Raw genomic sequence first — 16,592 nt, forward strand, 5'->3', positions numbered from 1 at the left:
AGAACCAGACGATTTTCAGCAATTGAAGGGTTCAAGATGAGTTTATGCCGGAACTTTAAGTGGGGCAAAAAAAGAATCCATCCATAGTCCCGGACGAAACAACAGCTTACGCATAATAGTAACATGAGTTTCGACTTAAAAAAAAAAGAAGAAAAAAAACTCTTTTCAAAGAAAGAAAGTTTTCTTACCTCTTTTCATTCCTCTCCGTCTCTGTGTTTCTGTCCTTTGCATTTGGCACCTGCTATAAATGATAGGAGGCAACTACAACTGAAACAATAGAAGAATGAAAGTTGCTCGACAGATGTCAGCCTTTATGTCTCCTCCTCTCCAACGAAAGCGCTGGTAAGATCTTGCTGTTAGTCCTGATTCTTCTGAGATCCGTGTGCTTCTTTATGTAGCTGGTGATCTTGTGTGTGAACTTGAATCTGTGCGTGAACTAAAATGGAGACCGTAACGGAAGGTGCTAGAGCACTTGGGGAGAGTGAGTGTATAAAAATAGCGAGAGCCTATTGGCCATATGGTAACTCATGGGAGGCCAGAACGGGGTTTAGATATTAAAATGAATTACTGTAAACCCCATTCTGTTCTACTGACAAGGAAAACTCATGAACTAGCATGTTAGCTGAGCTGATCTCCATGCATTCAGGATACAGCCCAAACCTCCGGTAATGTCTAAGAGCAAGGCAACCTCCATTTCCCTGCCTTTCTGTGTGTCACTGCTAAGTGAAGTCACCTTTGAAGAGTGGCCCATGGACAAGTCTCCTCAGGACTGCATTAGGCTAATAACAAAGCTGCCTCACCAGTTCACCCAGGTTTTGATCACCAGGCCTACTGGTTTAGAAAAGACCTAAATTAGGCCATAGGTAAGGGGAAGAAGAGGGGATGCCTAAAGGTTTGCTAGGGGCACCTGTCTGTGGAGGATGGCTCCAACTGAGGGTGAGCTGAGAGAATATTTTCTTTGTGTCAGATCTCTCAGGTAATTTATACCACTACTGAATCTCAGCTGTTTCCCTTCTCTGTAGGGTGGAGGAGGGGGCTTTTGTGGTTTCCCACCCACATTTTGTGTGTGTCTCTGAATCCCAGCCTCAGCCAAGGTGGCGGAAACCCACTGAGCCCCAGAGATGGCTGAGATTGTATCTCTGTGCCACCCACTCTTCCCCTCCATGCAGGCACTTGCCCCTTTGTCTAGAAGATGGGGAACAGTGATAGAACCARGCTTTGGAGGAGCAGGACCAGGTAGACACAGCATCAGTGTGCCTAATGTACCACAAGATGTGAAAGGAGCAACACTGACCAGGCCTCTAATGTAGCAACTAGTCCATTTGTATTGCTGTATTTCTCCAGAAATATGAAGCTGTCCCAGTACAGTGAAAGACTAGCATGTGTGACACAGGAAGTGTCCACACTGTTTCGATCCAAGATACGAGACTGTCTCGGCTGCTATGGGCACCCACTTTGCCCACATTCAGAGCCTACAAAAGTCCCATTCTTTTCTGCAAGAGCTTGCCACATCACATCAGTATCTCCAAACAGTTTTCAAAAGCCTGTGGATGAAGATGTCCCTTCTGGGCCCAAACTGGCAGTGCTGGGCTGTCCTGGGAGAGACAAAACTGAGGAAGTCAGGACGTGATGGTAACATTGGGCATCCTGGGGCCTGGAAAGAGGCACTCCAGGGCACCGAGCTGGTGCTTCAGTTTGCACGATACTGAGTTGTGTTTTGTTTCCCCAGCATGCTGTAATGCAGAAGCACTGGCTTGTTTTTAAACAGTTGGCTCATGCCACTGCTAATATCAATCAGTAATAGCATTCCCTGCAGGGGTGAAGCTACCAAAATGCATGGACCCATTTTCTGCCAAGGGGTGGGTTCCATGATAGAGCCTCAACTTGCAGAGCGTTACAACTGTGTGGTGAATGACCCTTGTGTGGCTTGCGGGTACCTCTGGGGCTGGGTTCACAGCATGGGGTGAAATGTTTGCATTGCTTTCATCCACGTATCTCAAAGCACTTTGCAAGCATTAATTAAACATTAGGATCCAGGAGGGGTGAATAATATTCATCAGCCAGTCTGTCTTATGAATATAACATTTCTCATAAATATTTAGCTGCTTTCTAAATTCCATGCATGTCTCATTTTCACTTCATTGGGACAGTTCTTTCACTGCACCTGTGAGGAAAATGGGACTGATCCAGCATCATACTCTCACCCTATGGCAGAATGAGAAGTAGAACCTGGACTACACATGGCACACACTCTCAGCCAAAACTGTGACTGTCGTGTTTCCCCGTTTTCGTCTCTGCAGGCAGATGTCCTGCCGGCCCAGTACCGGTCCTCTTGCTCTGTTTGACCATTAACAATATTCTTGCAAACTGGGGTCAGAGTAGTAGAAAGTCAAGAAACTCTCAAAGAAGGGTCTTCATAAAAGACAAGTCCCTGTATTTTAGTGGCAACTAGGAGTATGACTATGAGCTGGGATGGGTGGAGGATATGSAGATGTATTGGGAACCTAATGACTGCTCACTGGTATGGGAGAGAGGGAGGGATGCGTGCTGAACATAGCAAGAAAGCCACCTTCAAACAGCCAAATGTCAGCAGCTTCAGAGACCAGGAGTTTTCTCTTTACAGTGGAGTAACTGAGGCTTGTTGAGCTTTGAGGAACATCGCTTCTGCTAGATATGGAGAGCTAGGAAAAAACAGCCCTCTGGTAATGAAGCCTTGTGATTGTCCCAACAAAGTTAAATACCTCAAAAAGGAGCTCAGTTTCTTGATTACACTTGGTGGATCTCTATAGGCACTTGGAATCTCTTTGAGGAAACTTGGAAAAGGAGGAGATGTATCTCTAAACAGGCATTGAGAAGATTCATTTTCTAATGAATCTACCAAAGTAGGAAAATTAGGAAATCTCCAGAGTTGTTCTTCACAAGGGAAGCAGCTCCTGTACTTTAATGGGCATCATGAAGTCTGATGGTGAAAGAGTAGTCAGATGTACTGGTGTTTTAGGGATGGCTCAGTAGTACTAAGAGAAGGAGGACTGGAGAATCATTAACTGAGGAGGCACATAGTCAAAAGCAAGAAGGACTAAAGTGATCCTAGATGGAACCAAACTGATATTGAAGGGGTGTGAAGAGGTGTGCCAGAAGTATAATGGGCAAAAGGGAGTTCTTAAGGGCCTGTGTGGGACTAATCTTGCTTGTTACTTTCATTAATGACCTTGGCAAAAGAAAGCAGGGAGAAGTTTGTGAAATATGTATTACAAAACTGGGAGTGTTTCACTGATGTGGAAAGGGTCTCTAATATGGCCCTGAAAGCACTGACTAGCCATGAGGCTTGGAGCATTAAAGTAGAATACAACACAACAGCAAACAGTATATAGTTGTACTTTTGAGGAGTAACTATGATAATTTTTGCTTTAATCTCCTGATCAGAAAGCAAAGGGGGATAAGTTACTGGGTGTATGATGTGATCATTGGATAGCTGAGTCACCAGTGTATGCAGAAAGACAAAAACAGATGGATGCATTTGATAAAACAACACAGTAGGGAGAAAAAAAAAAAAAAAGGAAAAAAAAAAAGAAAAAGGAAAAATCTCTGAGTGTTTTGACAGTAGATGGCAGCACAAACCCAGGCCAAGACAAGAAGGTTCTTTTAGGGCAGGGAGCCGAAGGTCCAGCAGAAGCTCTGGTGCGCCCTGCAAGGCTGGTGCTTGTGCCCAGTTTGGGAGGAGATTTGAAGGGCTGCATGACAGGAGGGACGGGGTTTAGCCTMTGACAGACCCCGACCTGGCTTGGCCTTAGCAAGGCTTGTTCATTTGTTACAGACCTTGTTGGGTACCTGTTCCTTAGTCCAAAAACCTGGGCTGCCTTCTGTGCAGGAAAAAGAAAAAGAAAAAAAAAAAGTGGATGATATATTGGTGACAAGAGAGGAAGAGACAGGGTATTCACAAGAGAAACATGAAAAACTTAATAAAATGAAAAATAAGSAGCCCTTACCAAAGTTATCTTTGTGCTTCATGCTCTGCTGATTTCACTGCTACAGTGTCCTGTGTTCTCTCTTACCTTAAGACCCCATCCCTTCCTCAGGTGACAGTGAGGAAGTATGAAACCCTTTCACAGATACAGTTTGAAAGGTTTTGAGAGCTGAAGAATGACTTCTTCAGAAAAGTTTGAGAGCTGAGTTTGAGCTGAGCGTGGAGGTGAGCAAGAGAGAAACCTAGGAGTAGATGTTCCTGTAGGATTAGACAAACGTGATAGCGTTAACATCTATGTAATGACTATTCCAGGTGCTTTGGATCTCAGTCCTTGGCACAGACGTAGTACTTACGACAAGAAAGTTTCTCTAAGTAATCTGGTTCAAAAGAAACTTGGAAGGTAAAATGAACAACCCCGGATGTTTTGCTTTTGTTCCCTGCTGCATTAAAGTTTCAAAGAAGTTCAAACAGAGTAGTGAGGCAGGGTTTTGTTTTGCAGAATTGATGTTGATATTTTCCCCACCAATTTGCTAAGCAAGTATAAAGCTCAGTGTACTTTAATTTCCTAGGTCATTCTAATATGGTTCTTTTTTGTTGTTGTTGCTTTTAAATGGCTATGTAGTATGTATACAATAGATTTGTTCTTTCCAGTTGTTTCTTTATTAGATGACACTATTTCCCTGTGCTTCCTTAGCCTYTCACTTGAAATCATTCAGGAATCTGGATGCAAAGCACCTGGACCTAGTTATCCTTGTTTTTGTGATAGTGTTGGTCTTTCTTATCAAGAGAGATTAGTTTGGAATTAGAGATACACTGCCCATTCCTCTTGGCAGAATACATTTATAGGCTTAGTACTTTCTTTGCCCCCTTTTGGGGGAGGTTTTATTTATTTATTTATTTATTTATTGCTTGTTTGGTTGGTTGGTTGGTCTATTGTTGGCTGGTCCACTAAAAACATTTTTTGAGTGATCTTTGCACCTTTATTTATATCCTTAGGGAAATCCATCTCAGCTCTTTCTCTAGCATGACATTTGCTTTGGGATAAATTTCCAGATGAGTCGCTTTACTGTCTAGCCTCCCGGTCCTTCTACTTCAACCTTACTGGCTTGCCTTGAATCCTCTGGTGTTCAGAAAAATGTTCCTACTTCCTGGTGTGGCATTGGTTCCTCCTTTAAACTTCAGCAATTGTGAGGCAGAGCTAAAGCTGCCTATGGCCATAGCGAGCTTTTTCCTGCATTGATGGCAGCTGACTTTAGAACATTTTTTTCTTGAGGTCTCTTAGACAAAGCCGCTTAATGGCTGTGCTCCTCACTTCCCTTCATGCTGTATTTTGTTGGCAATGGTCACCTGCATGGAGCACTCTACCGGTTAAAGAAGCAAGACTGCAATATCAGTAAATCTCCAGATGTCATTCTCGGGAACTCCAGAGCTTGCAGTATGGCACAGATACAACCACATGTGAAGCCTTGTAGCCTTTGTAGAAGGTCTCACTCTAATCTGCATAGTTTAGACACTACAAACACTGTTGTCCTTTTTATCACGGAGGGTACAATCCTGTTCCTCAGAGAAAATAGCTGCAGGATTGCTACAGAAATTCTAATGAATGGAGAGATGTCTGCCAAACACTTCGGTTTTATGAAGTAACTGTCTATTGCTAACCATGTGCATGCCTCTCTCTGGTCAAGGTGCCTCCAGGTATCAGTTCTTGGTGAAGAGTCATGAAGCAAGAGTGAGCTGATACAGTAAACAACTGGGAGCTCAGCTTGAGGTTTACACCTTTGGACAGTTATTACCTTCTCTTGCCCTCTTGGAGCTGCAAGGGTCACCAGGGCAATGGACTGATCCTGTAGCAGTGTCAATGAGAAGGCTCTTCTGTGGACCTGAAAGCGGCTCAGAGGTGGATAGCAAGGAGTAGGGTTAAACTGCCAGCTGTCATCAGAGGAAGCAGTAGGGATGAAAAGTATCTGCATTAGGACGTGAGTTACTAATGTTCAAGGAGGTAAGCAACAAGAAGGCCAAATGATATAAAATTATGTAAATTTCTCAGGAGATGAAAGAATGACAAGAGCTTTGGAGAAATCTGAGAAAGCTCCTTGGTAACAGGAAAGCCAATGAAATTTGACATCACAGTTTGCAATGTCATGTATCTGGAAGAAATATGTAAGCTGTGTAAACACTTTCAGCCTTCATTTTACTGTAAGTGTACCAGGTCAGGGAAGAGCCCTAGGCATCTTGACAGATGCTTTATAGAGGACACAGTGAACAGCTTGGTAAGAACTCGCTGCTGTTCAGTGGAGAAATGCAATCAGAAGAGCAAATGAGGCATCAGGAGTTGTGAAGTGCAAAGCAGAGATAGAGAATGCAGGAAATGATATTATGCCTTTGTGTAAATCAGCAGTGTTCCCCCTTCAGGCTGCTATAGGCTATTTCAGAGCAGAGAATCAAAGAAGAGTTGCCAATACATAGAAATGGGTCTAAACAAACAATTAGGCAGGAAGTTTCCCAGATCTGGAATTTTTACCTGAAAAACAATATGATGGGAGGGCATAGGCCATAAGAAAGAGGGATCTGTTGTAAAATAATGACCAGCCACTGAAAGGTAGATTGGGAACCTCTTCCAAGTGGTATGACAGGAGAAATCAGCTGATGAAAGTGAAAAAGGATTCTAAAGAAGCTGAAGAGGAACGTTTTCCCATGAGGCGTAAGCAAACTCAGAACTCATTGCCAGAAGAAGACCGGCAATGTACAAGTGGTCAGGATTAAAATGTACAATGTACAAGCGATCAGGATTGAAAGAGAGATCAGGAACACATTCAAGTAATGTGAACATCCAGGCTTATAACAGGTAATGCCAAAATATTAGTTACAGGAAGGGAAAGCATTCTATGAGAAGAAAGAGCTAATTGCTGTCACATTGTGAGGATGTCTGACCCCAGTGGGAAATTCCTCCTCTCCATCTCTGAAGCATTCTGATCAGGACACCAGCAGAGAGAAACAGCTGGACTAGATTGATCAATCCAACCTGAAAAAAAAAAATGTGGTAACCTATATCGTTTTATAGAGTGCCTAAGGTGCATATGATGCCTAGTACTAGGCTGGACCTCTGGACCTCTCTGGTCTCTGTTCTTCTGCCAATCCCACCTAAACTTTCAGTGTCTATTTGAAACTGCATGGGATAATTGAAACAAACTGCTCAGTCTTTTCATACATTTCTCCAGAACAAAATTAAGAACTTGATATTGCTTTAAGTAAAATGTTTGGCTGGCTGAATAGCTAAACGTCTGTGGGGTACAGATGTGCTACTCAGAGTGGTTAGTTGAGACTTCTTGGGTGCTTCTGCAGTACCTGCCGTGAAGGGGAGGGGTGTACAGCAAGAAGATCTGTTTCTTGCCTGCTGAAATAATGAAAAGATGACTTGTTAGTGAAGCCTTCTACTCAAGTCAATGGAAGTTCCCTTTCTAAATATTAAGAGGTTTTGGACCAATGCAAAGCCTCCTTGCTTCAGAAGCCACAATTTTGTGTAGCGATGTGGCCTAGGAACAGAAGCTATGCTATATGATGGCACACCATTACTTCTCAGACGGCACACCATTACTGTTCTAAGGTGATACAGCAGCTCTCTGTAACTGTTTAGCCAGGGAGTGAAGAGAATTTTTCTAAGATTTCTAGATGAAATCTTAACAAACTGAGGGTGGTGGGAAATGGGATCTGACAGGTTCACTCTTACATTTAAAGCCTCAGCATCTGATGAGAGTGATGGAGATGCCTAGCATCAATGGGAGATCTATAATGAAAATGTTGTGAGGACCAAGAAGAAATGAATTGAATGAGCAGGGAGAGTCAGAAAGGGGAAAAAAATGACTCAGCAGCAGAATGAAAATGAGAGACTGCGTTTGTAATTGTTTCTTCTTTAGTGGCGTTTGATTTCACCTTTCTTCCCCCGCCCTGTGTCAGAAATTATCAGTCAATTTCAGTAACAGAAATAGAAGACAACAAATTTCTTAGAAGCCACTTCACACAGACACACCCCGCACTATCAGTAGGCATTCTTCCCCACAAACACACATCAGGACCAAAGGGGTTTTTGACTGACTGATTTATTGACAGTTTCAAAAAGAATTTCTAATAAAATAAAATGCTCAAAATGTGCAACATGTGCAGTCCTCTGTGGCGTCCCCTCTGCCACTGAATGAGTGCAGGAGCGGGCCAGTGTAGGAATAGGGAGGGGACAGCGGACAGCAGGGAAGAAAACACCAGCTAGAACTAGGAGAGCTGGTTTCCAGCCATCTTGCCCATTTAAAAGCCCCACCAAGGAAAGGCCATGACAGAAGGCAAGAAGGGGAGGCAAATGGTAGGAGAAAGAAGTGAAACAAGCAGGCAATAGCTGCTGGTTTCAATAGCTCCAAAGCTTTTGTGCCGCCTGCTACCTTACTGCATCAGGGACTCCCAGCTTGCCCTGGTGAGCAGCTTCCAGCCTCTCAGCAGGTACAAAGCTCCCATGGCATCCTGCTATGTTCTTACTGCCCCTGGACCCGCTTGTAGAGTCTGCATGGTGCCCATCTCTCTGCAGCATGGCACACAGAGTCTCATCCTCCCATGCAGACAGGGCCTGGCATCCCTGCTTCCATCAACACTCAGTCTGCTGGATCTGTTCTTCCTGCTTCTCCTCCATCTCCTTCTTCCTTGGCACATTGACTACCGATATCCCCTCCAGCGCTGGGAAGGCAGGGGATCGTACCTGACGTACCTGAAAGGGAGAAAACGGGCAACATCAGCCGTGTTAGGGATGTCGACTGGCTCTAGTCAGAGCTTTCCCTTGACACAGAAGACAATCCCACTACTAAAACTCATAAGGTTCCCATTCTCACCTTCCCGTTCTCTTCTGGAGCCAGAGAAGGGCTCCACTCCTGCTTTCTGAAACATGTGACTTCCTCTGGGAAAGGCAGGCTAGATGCTATGCTCTCTAATGTGTAATGGGTATTGAGAATATTATTATTATTATTGAGAATGTGTAATGGGTATTGAGAATATTAAAGACAGGCCACTTTTAAGAGAGGTTGAAGAAAAATCTAGGCAGAAAAATCTAGGTTGGGCCATTAGTTGGGTTAAATGATATCCAAGATTTTGAAATATCTTTTCAGAGAAAGAATAAATCAAGCATGAAGGTAAATGGGAAATAAGTAGTAGTTAAACATAGATCTACCATGCTACTTTGTTTTAACAAAAGGATTTCTAGACAAGGAAAAGAGGTAGATCTGATGACTCCTGGTGACAATAAAGCATATGGTACCGCTTGGAAAATTAATACAACTGAAAAGATGAGATTTGTAGAATTGTGTGGTAGATCTGGTCTTGACCAAGAGAAAGAGACTTAGGTAGTCCTAACAGGTTTTGGCATGTTGTGGAGAAGAGATAAGCACAGGTCTTTAAGGATCACTTGTGGAACCACTCATTAATGACATATAAAGTGTGAAGGTGCTAATGAGTTCTGTACATGATACAAAGTTGAAGAGTATCATTCAGAAGAAAGCAAATGAAAATGTCACCCAAGATATATTAGAGGAACGTAATAGTAAGATGAATGACAATGAATGAAATGCACGAGTACCAACTGCAGATGGGTTTGTTCAGGAAATCAGAATAGGAATTCCTGTTGTGCGGGCAGTATCTKATCCAAGGGTATCTGTGAGCTGCCAGTATTAAACAAATGCAAGAAAAGCAATAGTAGCCTTAGAGAATTCTAGGCAAATGTTTCCAGTAGAGAGGGAAGTGCTAAAGCCTTTACGTAAGGCACCATAGCTGCACACTTGCGAAGGCTAATCCCAACAGGAAAACTGGGCAGAAAAGGATGTAAGAGACAGTTAAGGGATAGAGGGCCAGCACTGTAACTTGCTTTCTTGGCAATGGAAAATGGCTGATTTTGATCCCTTGCATGCTGACTGAGAGTTCACAGTTACATCAGGGTTCCTCTCTGAGTCCACAGGTCTTGAAGAGCAGTTTTGATCATCTTATCCAACTGCCAATCTTGTATAGCCTAGAGAACCACCCAGGGATCTCCAGGACCCCAGATTCCTGCTTCAGCTTATCCTTTACAATCAATGCTGATTAAGGACTGAAAAAGAACCTGTAACCAATCAAACTGCTGTTAACCCCAATGTTAAAAGGCCCATCTTGCTTCTATCTGGATACTGCTTATTTCAACTTCCACCCACTAGATTTTGCTGAGAATTTGAATTACTGCTCTCATGTATCTCCTCTTCATCTCACGGCAGGTTCAACAGGCGGAACTCTCACTAAGGCAAGGTTCCTAGACTTTCAATCATCCTGGATCCAGTAACCTGGTAAATGCTGGTCAGCTGGAACCCTGCCCTGGACAGCATTACTCCGAGCATTTACTCTGAGAGTTTTCAGTTTGGGCCCTTCCCAAGAAACTAAGTAAAAGACATCTGCAGTAAGATACCAGAAGCAGCCAACTAAAGTGTGAGGACTGAGCCAGCAACAACAGACRCTTATAGAAGTCACTGTCTAGGGACTGGTGGGTAAACACTGATACCTGTACTTACAAGCTGCAAGTGTGGGGAGAAAAGCACTCACTGATTCCCTCAGAAATTCACCCAGAGGACTAAAGAGGAAGTTTTCATAATCTTTCGTAGAAACAACTGCTAAGAAGAGTGAGGATGCTGGATCAGCTAGATACCAAGAGAGAGGGGTAAAGGACACCCACTTCTCCTCTCCCTTCATCTATTAGAATTGCAAAAGGATGCCACCTTGGTCTACTTTGAGGACACTTGTTTCCTCCCTGCCACTGCCCGGCTAGTATTCATTTCATAACCCAGGATGCATCCAAGTAGAGACAGTGAGAAAGGCAGTGGGATGAGTTTTCTTCTGTGCAAAATTAAGTTGCCTTGAGAGACCCTAAAAGATAATTTTGAAGGGGAAAGTTGCCAGGGAATTCAGCTAAGTGCTAAGATGGCTGTCCACTTGTTCTCACATTCTCTTCTCTGGGCTGGAGAAACTGATCATAACCCCACACCATATAATGTACCAGGTTTCCTTCTTGTGCTACCTTGCCACAAAATGGCAGCCTCTTAATAGAGACACGTTATAGGAGATGAAAGCAAGGTCCAGATGTTGGGCCACGGAAATAATAAAGATATCAAGCATTTGAACTCTTCTTTCCCCAGGAAACAGTTCATATTCCAATATGGGGCTTAGAAAATAGGATGTTTTTTGTTGCTATTGTTGGACAACAATATTCTATTGCTTCATTGATGATGAGAATTTTTCTACATGGAGACTGACCAAAACTCAAGATTTTCTAAGAGACTTCTTTTTTTTTTTTTTTTTTTCAAAGAAATTCATCCTGTCAAAATCCATGCTTTTAAACATTCCTACTTTTGAGACCTCACCTCTTCCAGAATGGTCTTGAATGTTTAGGATTTGAAATCCTATTGTCTTCTGTGATGTTTAAATTTAGAGGCTTCTAAATGCCTTTTTTGATGTTTTCTTGTAGTCTGGAGGAAGGGATTCACACCAATGTGGCAAATTGAGCATGTAACAATAAATCACTTAAGTTAGGTGGAAAAGGTCAGGTTCCAGAAAAGGTAGGTGACAAAGATGAAGACATGAATAAGTTCTAGGAAATGCAACACAACACTTCTGCAAATGACCAGCCCAAACTCTTTGTAGAAATGCTGATGCTTTAAATGGAACGTCTCTCAGGGCAGGTAGTAGGGAAGCCAAGAGAAAATCGCTGCTTAATGGAGAGATCTTGAAAACAGATCTCTCTCTCAGATGGGGAGGTCTAGAAGCAAGACCTCTCCCCTCACTGCTGACACAAGCAGTGCTTTGAAAGGTCTTGAATCTTCTTATGGAGCCAAGGTAACCAGATAAAGATGAAGAGAGAGGACATCTACAAAAGCTTGGAAATAACCTCTCATCTTTAAGCATGGCTTGATCTCTGTAAGGATAAATGAAAAATTCTCCATGGTTGGAGACTGATGTGATTGTTCCCTAAGGGTTCTTATCCGTCTTCTGAAACCTCTGATGTGCTTCCCAGCACCAGTCAAACCCTGAGGAGTTATCCAGACCTGCCCAAGCCCAGGATGAAACTTTGACATCATATGCATGACACCCTCAGCAGGATGCCTGGGCTCCTTTCTTCCTAGGTGTCCCCACTCACCCCTCTGCTGCCATGTCCCCAAGACATTACATAGCTGAACCTGGAAGTACTCAGGAGAGAGTCATATAAGGCATGATATACAGGAAAATGGATAGAAGTGGGGGGATTTATACTTACCCTTTTCTGCAGGGCCAGAACCAGAACACAGAATATAAGCAGGAGGAAGAGGGTGATTGTGAGTCCAAAAGTAACCTGCCCACTGAAAATGGTGGGAGGGCTGGAGAACTGGGCGCCTGTGAGGAGGAACGACAGTTAGAAAGGAGGGAAGGGGAGGGTTGAGTTTGTACTGGAACAAGGTTGGGATTGCACAGAGGCAAATTAGAAAAGGATGCAGGGAAATACGAGGAGCAAAAGGAGGAAATTGTGACTATTAAGCCAGGATGGCGATAAGAGTGATCTATACGGTCAAGAATACGAAGGACGGAATAAGACTGAGAGATGAGAGGACAGGGTGAGAAGAGGCAATGGGTTACAGAAGAGACAGTACCCATGATCTGCAGTCCATATTCCACTGCTCCTAGTCTTCCTTCTGGGCCATGTACACTGCATTCCCATGTGCCCATATCCTTCTGTGATACTCGGGGTATTTCCAGGGTAGGGCCTGTTGGGGATCCTCGGCCCTCTGAGTTATAGGAGTTGTCCATAGACAGCTTGTTGTTAGTGGGAGATGAGGTGAGGTGCTTCCATTGGAAGCGTTCATGTCCCTGGGGATGTGTGACACTACAAATGAGCRACAAGCGAGCTCCCTCAGAAACTGGTCCTTGGATGCTGGGGGTGACTGAAACAAAAGAAAAAAAAAATAATCTCAAGAAAAACAACAGGTTGTCCTACACTTCCTCCTCCCTCATTTTTTCAATGGCATCCCTCTTTCATTACCTCCTCTACTTTAATTTCTTTTTCTTCCTCAGTTGTTAAAAAGAATAATTAAGTTACCCAGGAAAAAACTGCTCAGCAGAATACAGTGCAATGCAATGCCTTGAATAGGGACCTAGTTTTCTGACCTGTGATAGGAAACTATGAAAAAGGAGCAACCTACAGTCACTGGGCTGATGTACAGGGAGGTTTTACTGCAAGTAGCTAAGAACCCCAGAGAGACCAAGCACCTTCATGTCTCTCTCCTCACCTGTAACTACTGCCAAGGTCACGTTTCTGCTGATTGTCTTGCTGCCAACAGAGACAGCACAATGGTACTGCCCTGCATCACCTAAACCCACCACAGAAAGATGGAGGGGAAAGCTTCTACTACTCCAGTTCTTAGAAAAGCCCCAGGTTTCCAAGTGTCCTCCTGCAAGGCGRCTCCAGTGGGCTTTTACTGTGTTGATCCCAGAAGCTCTGGGCAGGTAGCTCAGGGTGCATGGTAGGTCAGCTGCAGAGCCAGCTGCAGCATAGACTATCGGGTTGATTGGGCCATGAAAACCTGGGTGAGAGAGAGCACAAGGTGACATGGTGAATGGAAAGAGCTCTGCAGGGAGGTGTGACAGAAGGGATTCTAGCCAGGGAGGCAGGGGCAGGGTGGGAGTTGGGGAGTTGGAGCTGGTGCAGCTGATCAGTGGCCACACCAAAGAGAGCTATGGGGGGATGCTGAGGATGGGGTAATGCAGAGGCTGAACTCACCTAGAATTTGCAAGTTGTATGTAACAGAAATGATCTCATTATCAGAGTATCTGAGCTGGCAGTGCCAGGGACCTGAGTCACTCATGGATGGATGGAGGATGGACAGAGTCCCATGGAAGGAGCAAAGATTTCCAGAGCTGGAGATCAGTTGCCCATTGTGGAACCAGCGTGTCTCCACAAGGCTGGCCCGGTGACTAGAGTTACAGCTCAATAACAGTGGCTCATTTTCTACCACAAAGCCAGGAGGATTGAGGCTTACTGTAACAAAAAGAAAGGYAGAGGAGAAAGCTAACATTACAAGCTGACCACCAAAATATCTCTCTGTGTGCCTACTGTCTTAGCTTTACCCGTCGAACAGCCCTCTCCACAGTTCTGACAGCAGGCAAGAGGAAACTATGTGCCTTCAGGCATCTGCTCCAGCTTGCTGCGCCAAGCACAGCATCCCCACCTCATCCTTACAAGCTCCCCAGCAGCAAACTCAACATTCTCCATGGTCTCTGCTGAGATCCATCTTCTCATACCTGTTACCACACCCAGCTCCACCTGGCAGTTCTGGACCTTGTTGCTGTAGGACACCTGTGCCTCGTACAGCCCTGCATCCTCAATCCTGACAGGGTCGATTTGCAGGGAGAAATTGCCGTTGCGTAAGGCAGGGTCCTGGACTGACACCCGGGGCCTCATGGGCAGGGCCATCTTCCGGAGGCCTGTGTACTCCACCTCCAACACCATATGGGGCTCCTGGTGGGCACTGGAAGTGAGATAGTTGTATGGGTATGTGCCAGAAGCAAACAAGACATTAAGGGTGAGGCCAGAACTTTAGGGATCAGAAAGGAGGTAGCGTGGAAAAGGAGGAAAGAGTTTCTAAGTGTCTCCCACCCGCTCTACAGTTCCCTCAAAAACACAAGACCATCTGTGCTGTTACGTACCTTCCCCCATGCCGCTTCCACAGCACAGATGTCTTGTCAGATAGATGTTTCCAGCTGTTCTTCAGCTTTTTAGGACTCAGGTAGCAAGGCAGCACTGCTGAATTCCCCTCTCTGGCCCACACTTTCTGCACTCTCTTTTCTTCCTCTGCCTTTCCTAGGAGAATCTTGCCAGCTGTAGCAAGACAGAGGATTCAGCAAAGGATGACTAACAAATAGAAGTCTCTCCCTACCCACAGTAGGGGCAGAAAGAGATGAATAACACAGATGCATCAAGGACAAAGTAACACTCAGACACAGTTTTCTGAACTACCGTACCCTCCTTTAAATGTTCAGCCCCTCTTACCATTGAAAATCAGCAGAGTGAAGGCGAGAAACATGTACACCAGCCTCATGGTGACATCCAGGAGTGATGAGGGTCAGTGTCTTCACACTTAGTTCAGTGCTTGATCAAGTCCAGAGCCTTAAGATATGAGCAAAAATGAGACACGGACAAACAAGATGTTCGTGTGGGTGGATGAACTAAGTGGGGCTTACTGGGCTTGCTTGCTCTCGTGCTCTCTTTCTTTCTGATCAAAGAATTTCCCTAGATGCCCTTATATTGCAGGTGGGCAGCTATTTCCTCGCATCACTCAGAAGATACGTCATGACCAAGATACCAGTGTAAGTCTGAGGCACGTGAAGATAGACCTGAAGGCAGCAAGAGAGAGGGGAGGGAGGCACCAGAGACACTGTTCTAAGCATCTTTTAGTGGAAACTCTTTGGGTCGCTGTTGTTTTTCTTACAAGTTTCGCTTCTACATAGACAGTGGAAAAAGTGTTAAAGACACTTCCCAGCAAGTGCCCTTCATGTTTTTCTTTCATCTTTTACCTTTTTTGGCTTGATTTTTCCGCCTCTCATAACGTCTCTCAATTAATTGTTTCAGGGCTTTTCAGAATGTCTTGATCTTTTTTTCTGGCTTTTTTGTGTTGTTCTTGTTGGGTTTTTTGTTTTGTTTTGTTTTGTTTTGTTTTGTTTTGTTTTGTTTTGTTTTTCTTTAACTTCTCAAATGTGGCTCATTTCTTGGCTTTTTCTCATTGGTCAATTCATAGAAAGCATGAGTATGAAAAAAAGTAATAGTAACAAGGCAGCAAAACAACAAAAACATTCTATGGCTAGCTCCAAGCAGGGCACATATGACCCATCAACCTAGAATCTAGGAGCAACCTGGGACAGAGCTGAATTGATTTTGAGGAAGGCAGCAGAGGAAAGAGGAGCACCCTGGAAAAATTACCAGCATTGAGAACTGAATGCTGTGACTTTGTGAGGGGCGTGAGGAAGGAATCATCCTTTTTTCGTCACACTGGGGAAATGCCCCTGAGCTCTTGTGCTGAGGGGGCTTGTCGTAGCTCCAGTGTAGCTGCTCAGTTTTGCATAGAGTAATACATTTCCATTCCTGTGCTTTTGGGGCCCCTTTTCCTCAGAGAAACCCCACTGTTGTGGCTCACTCTTTCCAGCACCCACTGGCTTTGACTCTTTCAAACTTAATCAGCCCTTTGTGACTAGTGTCAGACATTTGAGCCCCTCAGCTGCACATTCTCCAAGAGCTGGGCTGGAGCTTTTTTTGAGGTGAGGGAAGGAGGTGATTCGAGTGTGACAGCTCCTTTATTGAAGGATTATTGCTTGCTCTCTAGCTTTTCTCAGTTGGATGATGAAGATGGAGAATAAAAGAGAGCAAATGGTACAATTCACTTTAGCAGTTCCCTACTGCACTGATCTCTYTTGACTCTTTTTATTACATATAACTCTTCAAGTTTCTAATGAGTGGCTTCCATGTATGGGAACCTGGTGCAACTTGCTGTGCTGTGATGTTCTGGGAGGAAGGCCAGAGGTCTTGCTAGTAACAATCCTTCAATAGTCCTTCATGCCT

The 16,592-nt window shown here is 44.3% G+C and overlaps 1 protein-coding gene across 1 annotated transcript; it reads right to left on the reverse strand.

The window, feature by feature from the left end:
• Positions 1-8,591: 8,591 nt before the first annotated feature.
• LAG3 (lymphocyte activating 3) lies at positions 8,592-15,111 on the reverse strand. The gene is made up of 8 exons (XM_026054351.1): positions 15,030-15,111; positions 14,687-14,858; positions 14,282-14,508; positions 13,761-14,018; positions 13,270-13,563; positions 12,634-12,924; positions 12,264-12,379; positions 8,592-8,702 (listed from the first exon to the last, which is right to left on the reverse strand). The coding sequence occupies exons 1-8, from the start codon at positions 15,076-15,078 to the stop codon at positions 8,592-8,594; spliced, it is 1,518 nt and encodes a 505-aa protein (XP_025910136.1). The 5' UTR covers positions 15,079-15,111.
• Positions 15,112-16,592: the final 1,481 nt, after the last annotated feature.

The sequence above is a fragment of the Nothoprocta perdicaria genome, unplaced genomic scaffold (assembly GCF_003342845.1).
Source record: "Nothoprocta perdicaria isolate Ctin4 unplaced genomic scaffold, notPer1 scaffold_120, whole genome shotgun sequence".
NCBI classification, from domain to species: Eukaryota; Metazoa; Chordata; class Aves; order Tinamiformes; family Tinamidae; genus Nothoprocta; species Nothoprocta perdicaria.